Genomic DNA, 8,181 nt, shown 5'->3' with positions numbered 1-8,181 from the left:
CCAATTTGCCCTCCCACTTTCCCTGTGGTTGTACCCCTGTTGCTACTCTATAAAATTCCGTTAACCTGATAAGTCTAGAAGTTTCTTTGCAGACATCAAACTATTGTGGAGGCATTTTAAAAGCACTTATTTAGTGCAAACATTCAAAAAAATATCTAATTTTATATTATTTAGTTTTCACTCAGTGCTCTGAAGCGCAATCGAAAAAGTTTATTTTTCTGGTAATTCAGTGGTAATGGAACACTCGGAGAACCAGAGGTCTGCCTTCAATTTTCTCCGGGTTGAAAGATAAGATGTTTGATTTATTCATATATTTGTGTCTTCTAATGACCAAATAGATTACAATCATTCTCTTATGACAAACTATGAATTTCAAAATAGAATTATGGGCCACTGTGGTACAGTGGTAGAGTATTCACCTCTGGTGCATGGGGTCCTTGGCTCGATCCCAGCTCGTGCCAAGTAAGTTTTAACACTGTGCGCGTGGGTTTTCTCGGGATTCTCCCGTTTTCTCCCCCTTCTTCATTTCACCATTTCATTCCTATTTCATCATTACCGTCTCATTCAGTCTAGCTGGCATAACTGTCGGACATAAAACTTAAAGATTTTATTTCAAAATAGAAGTGACTGAACTTTAAGGTATTTCGGTTATTGTTATTCTTAAGCAAGAACAAGTCAGTAAATACATCCTTCAAGCATTACCCAATATATTTTTTAAAATATCGGCATTTGATTCCACTTCATTATAAATTATTTTAGTTGAAATCAAGATGTGTTGTATGTGATTGCATAACTCGTGAACTTAATGTTGGTTATAGAATGAAAGGAAAAAGTGATATTAATAATTTTCGTCTACTAACAGAGAAATGAAACGATTTTTAAATGGCATTTATATATATATTGTCACTTATGTTTACTAGACATTTTTACAAGTGCTTCTTTCGAGATCTCCTACAAGATGGCTATTTCCGTTACTGCCATTATTTAGAACATGTTAGATATACAGTAATATAGTAATAGCCACTAGGAAATAGCGATAATTTCAGGCAAAGATAAATTGTATGGCTTCATATTCAAAGAAAAATATTTCCTTTTATTATTCAAGTATAAAGCACAGTTCCATGCTGAAGAAGTACAATATTTGTGACTTCTATGAGATACTAATGTCCGCACAGTTGATATATACTTCCTGGTCACCGCAGCCCATTCCCTGGCTACCATCACCACAGTCACCCCAGTAACTAGCTGTTAATTAAAAGAAAAAAAATAATGATTAATTGACTATTGGATATAAAATTGTTGTAGATTACATTATTTTATAGAAAGTGATAATACGTTTATTTTTACCTATAATTATTTCATATTCCCCTTTCAAGAATAATAATGTACTTCTCAAGTATAATAAGTTGAACTGGACAAATTCCATCTAATTTAGGTCCATGATATTAAAAAATCCTATTATTTTTTATGTTAAGCAAAAACTTTTAAGTTCTTGACGTCACACAACATAAATAATCATTTACACAAGCTTTTGGCTAGAACAAAGTGTTCTACTTTGATATTTCTGGGTTTGTATGGGACTTCTGTACAGCGGAACACATTAACTGAATAAGAATCGAATTTAATTCACGCTAGTTTTAAGACCTGGATTCACACGTATCATCACCTTGGAAGTCGCCTGCTAAGTAGGCAACTTACGATACCATGCTATAACCAGATCACATTTATGTATGAGTGGCCAGTGGACAAATCCCTAAAGTTAGCTAACTTACCTGCATACATCAAGAAGTAGCAGTGTCGTGTGTACACCACGTGAAAGAGTTTGGTTTGTATGGCGTGATAGATTCTCAATTAATATTGAAACCGGAAGTGGTAGCAGTTTTGTACCATTACTGACTTCAGTAGAGAGATTATAGTAGAAACGGAACGCTTAATTTATTGCAGAAAAAGGCATTTCGCCATCTATTTTATTACTTTCTTAATCTAGCGATGAAGGTTAAAAACGGAAGAGTTTGATTTTTGCCTCTTCCACTTTGAATAGATGACTAAGAGAAGAGATGGTATCTCTTCTTAGAACGTTAAATCGATTTGAAAAAAGAAACCACACTTCTCGCTATATCTTTACCGTTTTTGCTCTATGTAATTCAATATTTACTCTGGACGTTGGAGTGGATTCCTATCACTACTGGTTTTACTAGAGAATGAATTATGGAGATGAAATGTATTATTGGGAAGGTTAATGGATTGCAGAAACCCACTTCTCTCTATCTATTTTCATTTTTGCTTTGTAATAATCAACTTTGAAAGCTGAAATGTTTGTTTCACCGCTTCTGGTGAAGGATCCCCTCCATCAACAAATTCGTTATCTAACTCAACACTCTCCATCCTAGACAAAATTGACAGGGATCCATCAAACAATTCTTGAAAATGGTTTTGTCTCTGACGTACGGAAGAATGGGTAGACATTTTTGTCTCCTTGACGTATGAACCCATGGGTAAACATTTTTCCTCTCTGACGTACGACACATGGGCAAACTTTTTTCTCGACGTATGGACACATGAGCAGATATGTTTGTCTTCTGACCTACGGACACGGGCAGACAATTTTGTCTCTTTGACGTACAGACGCACGAGCAGACATTTTTGTCTCTCTGACGTACGGACACATGAACAGATGTTTTTGTTTCTCTGACGTACGACACATGGGCAAACTGTTTTTCTCGAGGTATGAACACATGAGCAGATATGTTTGCCTTTCTGACCTACGGATATATGGGCAGACTTTTTTGTTTCTCTGACGTATGAACATATGGGCAGACGTTTTCTCTCTGACGTATGGTTACATGGTCAGAAATATTTTGTATCCCTGACGTACGGACACATGGACAGACATTTTTGTCTCCCGGACGGACAAACGCACAGGTAGACAGGATAAATATATAAAAGAGTTAGGTTTTCTAAATGAAATAAGTTTTATCATTGCTATAGAAAGGTTGTTTATTTTCGAAGTTCTTAATCTATTTTCATATGAAAATACTGTGGCCCTCAGGACTTTTTTAAAGTTGCAATCAATCTATTAATTCAGTTAACTGTCCATGTTGACTGAAAAGAAAAAACTACCGCGTGCTCACCGAAAATCGATGCCAAACCACACGAACTACTAATTAGAATATTTTATTTATATTAATCATGAGTACCCAACACATAAGAACCAATTGTCATGTGCAGAATATTATAAAAAATGAACCAATATTTGCTTTTTATTAATATATTTGACAACAATACTCATATAACCGTTACTAATGGACTATCTAATACCATGAGTGACTTCATTATACGCTGGACGACAATCCCAATGCATGTATGATTACAGCAAAAGAATATATATTGCATTAGATGGATATCAGCTTCACCCTTTAAACATTGACCTTATGTTAATATACCTGTTCTTCCGCACAATATTTAAATGTATGAAGAAACAAAACTCAAGAAAAATGCAATTAAGAAATGTGTTTTGTATCCTAGAAAAATTTTAAGGTGTGTTTATGTGGTCAGTTTAACAAATAGGTAAAAATTAAAAGTAAAAATTATGTAAGAATTATTATCAGATTAAAAAAAATACTTGGATTCTAAGAGTCTCTAGCTGGGAGACCTGAGTTCGATTCTCGATTCGAGTTCTCTGATAACTCCGTGGTCCAAAATTCATGTTAAATTCTAGTTCTATATCTCGTATAATCTTAGTGTTGAAAACGAACAATAATCGCCAGACCAACAACTTGAAGTCATTATACTGTCTTCCCCTCTTTTCATTTAATGTTTTGAAGGTGATAGGTAGGTTTATTTAATACTATATTTCAACTAACATTAGAGTTAGTATACTCATTTATTAGGTCTTGGACGGTAAACTCATTCTCTTCGTCATCACCGTAATCAACATCTTGGACAAAGTTCGGTTGATAAATATGAGATAAAAGTAACCTAAAAACATTCTAAAGGTAATTTTCTTATAGGTTAGTACACTTACCGGCCTTCCAGTACCATTGGAGGACACAATGAGAGCATGTCACACCATCAGGCAGTTTTACTTGAATTGTATAATTCGTCCTTCCGGTTCCGTCATTCTGAATGTAACGAGTTCCAGATCCATCAGCTAATTCCAGAAGGTATTGGTCAAAGCAGGATTGTTCCTCCAGCTGGTTGGGATCATTTCGTGGACAGAGACGCCATTCGTACCATCCCTTGTGATTGGCTCCCATATAAAGTGTGATTGGGATTGTTTCGCCCTGTTTGTATTCCCGTGCAATGATTCCGGTGGCGTATTTGCCTCCAGTTTCATTGGGTCTGGGACGAGCTAGATTGTAAGCATCCCCACAAATTCCACATTTCCTATCATTAGACGTAAAGGTCTGTAAGGAAAAATAAATGCACGTTTTTAATCATCTAGCCATCAAATAAAGATAAATCTGTAACAGAGAAATATTTAAAAAAAAAGAGTTTGCAGCTCTTGTTATTTTATATAAATCCATATTCTACCGACATTGGCTAAAATTACACTGCACACGTTATAATTTCATTAAAAGGCGCTTATCTCTCTGTTTTCTATACATTATTTATGTATATATTTATGAACTCTATTTGGAAGACTATAGTCTCGTTGGTTTTTAGTACAAATACCGGAGTCCATGTACTTCAGTACCAAAAATTATTAAAATTTATAGCTTCAACAAATGAAGACATCCTCATGAGAGTTAAGTAACCTAGAACGTTTCCATTGCATTTCTCTCTATTCTTACTTTAATTGCTGAATGGTTATTTAGTCGTTTATTAGTTTACAGGTCATAATAAACGAAGGCGAATCTGAAGACTTTGCATTCTTTAAACATTTACTCTGCTAAAGCCTGAGTGGGGTTTCATCATAGTACATTTTTGTTGCCATGTGTCCAAGCTTTGAGAGGAGTCCAACACCACAAGCTTATGTAGTATTGAACGGGTATTATTCTGCTCTCGAAAGGGCAATAAGTAATTACTTCTACCTATTTTTCAAGACAAAAATGATAGAACTAGATTGTTTTATACGAGAAAGTGTACAAATAAAGTGTAAGATCAAATTGTCATACTACATCAAATATTTCTCTTTTAAGCAACTATAATTTTATTTAGAAAGTGTATAAAGGTATGTTGAGTTCGGAAGTTTTAGGGTGGTTCGGACCGAACCTAGTGAATCCCCCGTGGATGCACACTGTTAAAAATACTTTCTTAAATCTGAGAAATCGTTTCTTATCTGTGCACCGAGAATATCTTTCCTTAGAAACAAGAGTTTGAAATCCTTATTAATGAGAAATAAAGAAAAGTAGATGAGGTTATATAAAAAGAAACGAGAAAATATATTGCTACTTTTCTTATGAATGAGAATTGACAAATCTCATTTCTTAAAAAAAAAAAAAAAAAAAAAATACTGCCTCGGTGCACAAATAAGAAACGATTTCTCAAATTTAAGAAATTATTTTTAACAGTACACCCGTGTGATTTTCAAAAAACCCTAAACGTTAATTTTGATTAAAAAAATGATTCTAAGTACTTTATTAGTACTTTATTTCTTTTTGAAGACTGAGTAGACAAAGCAGAAAGCTATTTTGCGGAGGACGTGTTAATACTCAGGGGTGTCCAGAACGGGATACGATGACACGCAGAGACAAAAGAATTTCAACTGAGTTGATTTTTATATCAAAATTATTTTACAGTTTCATTTGAAAGTAAGAATAGTGCATTGGAACTATTTTCTATCTTCTCCAATGAACGTAATTATAATTACTGCACATGATATCTGATTGGGGAGGTTTTGTAGATTAACCACTTCGTATATTTTCTCTTATTCTGGGTTACAAAGTACTGTCAAGTTCTAGTAAACTACATCAAAAATAATAAAGCACTCACTATGAACCATTTACAGTGAAACTTCCATAAATCAGATGGGTTGAGCAGTCTGCATAAAGGAACAGAAATGTTCACTGAAAATTTAATAAACATATATGATTATTCGGAGAAGGTAAATTATAGAAACTGTTCGCATATAGTATGCAAATTACTGAGGGTAACAAAACTCCTATGGTACTGAATAACCTCTTAAGTTTTCCATTTTTCATGCTCAGCGTCATCTGCAATTTGGATGCTAAATGTGTGTGTGTTTGGGGGCAAGGGAAGAGATTTCGTCCAAGTTACTTTTCAATTTAAAACTGATTTATTTTTCACTCCAATACGAAGAGCAATTCACCGAAAATAATTCATATTCATATTCTATCCTCCTGGGAAGAATTAAAATATTCTGAGAGAGGTAGTGATTGATTTCTAGGTGGCAAAGATGGCAATTTACATTTCTTAAAATTTTGGTTTAGTTTCTTTCCGAAGCATCACAAAGATTTGGCGAGTTGGTCTAAAACCTTTAAGACATTCTCAAGTACTTTATTCCGGAGGGGATAGGAGAAAAATATTTACTGGATAATTGTCTAAATATAAGAGTGACTTTAATTCATTATAGATTGAGGTGAAAGGGGAGATATTAACAATAAAAAAGAGGAAAATATTGATTAAACTTAAAGGTCGCCATTGCTTAATTTGGAGGCCATAATAGAAAAATGGAGAGGCGTGTCATGTGCCTTGGAAGATTGACACCTCTCTTGAGACTCGAACAATTAATGTGAATTAAATATTTATATATTGGAACAAATCGTCTATGTTTTCACGAACTGCCGAAAATCCCAACTCCCACGTATCACGAACACACGAATGTGCAAAATCTAACATGTCGCTATGTGTGTTTTGTGTCACTGTTTATATTGAAACAACTTTACTTTGTTCTGATAATGTGTGAAACTTCCATTAAGTTTGTCTCAAACATTTTTTTCCCAGTAATTCGCATGTAACGCAAACTGTACGACTTTCAACGTCGTTTATCTTGAATTCAAGATTTTGCACGTTTGCCGATTCGTGATGGATGAGATATTCGCCTGTTAATAAAAAGATCGATGAATTGGGTCGTGCTTATAGTTTCTCCCTCATAATAGACATCGTAATATATATATATATATATATATATATATATATATATATATATATATATATATATATATATATATATATATATCAAAAGCCAAATATACAATATCTCGCCAATTAAGTAACATTATTATTATTATTATTATTATTATTATTATTATTATTATTATTATTATTTTAGAATTATCATCAATCATATTATGTTATGAATAAAAATATATACGTATTATTGACAAATTAGCATGCCACAAAGATCTGTTCGTCAAGAATTTGAGAAATTCTGTTATACTGGGTGTCCCACATAAAACCGGTACAGAGTTCATAAGTAAATGGGTGTTGGCCTCATTACTTCTTAGGCTAATATAGTTGCGTACATTGAAATATCGGATTACTTCTAGGGAGAGGTTGAAGTTGAGTTCGATGGTTTAAAAGTAATTGTCGTGCAAATGTTGTGAAGAAGTGGTGTATTTTGTAATTCAACACCGAATTAATATTGTGGGGGTTTTTACATAAAGAGAGGTTATATTAAACAGATTAAAAAAGTGTTTGTGGGGAAATACCCTGGTATCACGCCTCCCATAACCAGTACAATTCAAGATATATACAAGAATACAGGACTAGAGGATCCGTTGAGAATGTAAGGAAGAATACGTGTCCGACAGTGAAGATCCGGTGATAATAATCAGAATTCGCAATGTCATATTGAGAAACCCCAAGAAATCGATATGAAGATTATCCAACAAGCTGATGTATCCCACACAATCTGCCATCGTGTGCGATATTTATATAGGAAGTAATGTAAAATGTTTTTCGCGGGAAAGGCAGATAGACAGTGAGTCGTACCAGTTTTATGTGAGACACCCTGTATAATATGTAAATATACGAACCACTGCGTGGATGGTGTCATTTCTCTATAGATGAATCTTATACTGTCAGTTATCACTTTATGAGCAAACTTACACCAAATCCTCCACAGTTCAGTCCATTGTCATTGTAATTTGGTGGAACATTGAATCCAAATCTCCACATGGACGAACGTCCTGCCGGATCGGTCATGTAACCATGGCAGGCCACCTGTTGCACCAACAGGAAAGAACTGATAATGCAACTTGTAGTGAGGAGATGCAT

General features: G+C 34.2%; 1 protein-coding gene across 1 annotated transcript; it reads right to left on the bottom strand.

The window, feature by feature from the left end:
- Nucleotides 1–1,027: 1,027 nt before the first annotated feature.
- LOC145663595 (uncharacterized) lies at nucleotides 1,028–8,181 on the bottom strand. Its single transcript, XM_081729705.1, has 3 exons — nucleotides 8,014–8,181; nucleotides 4,025–4,406; nucleotides 1,028–1,245 (listed from the first exon to the last, which is right to left on the bottom strand). The coding sequence occupies exons 1-3, from the start codon at nucleotides 8,179–8,181 to the stop codon at nucleotides 1,151–1,153; spliced, it is 645 nt and encodes a 214-aa protein (XP_081585831.1). The 3' UTR covers nucleotides 1,028–1,150.

This window comes from Thermobia domestica, chromosome 11, assembly GCF_964235325.1.
Source record: "Thermobia domestica chromosome 11, izTheDome1.hap1.1, whole genome shotgun sequence".
Taxonomy (NCBI): Eukaryota; Metazoa; Arthropoda; class Insecta; order Zygentoma; family Lepismatidae; genus Thermobia; species Thermobia domestica.
The sequence above is the reverse complement of the archived record's forward strand: the minus strand, read 5'-3'. Positions and strand labels throughout refer to the sequence as shown.

Coding starts and splice junctions, on each gene's coding strand:
- LOC145663595 (XM_081729705.1), bottom strand. CDS start 8,181: ATGCATCTCCTCACTACAAGTTGCATTATCAGTTCTTTCCTGTTGGTG. Junction 4,407..8,013: donor TGAACTGTGGAGGATTTGGT/GTAAGTTTGCTC, acceptor TTTTCCTTACAG/ACCTTTACGTCTAATGATAG. Junction 1,246..4,024: donor CCAATGGTACTGGAAGGCCG/GTAAGTGTACTA, acceptor TTTAATTAACAG/CTAGTTACTGGGGTGACTGT.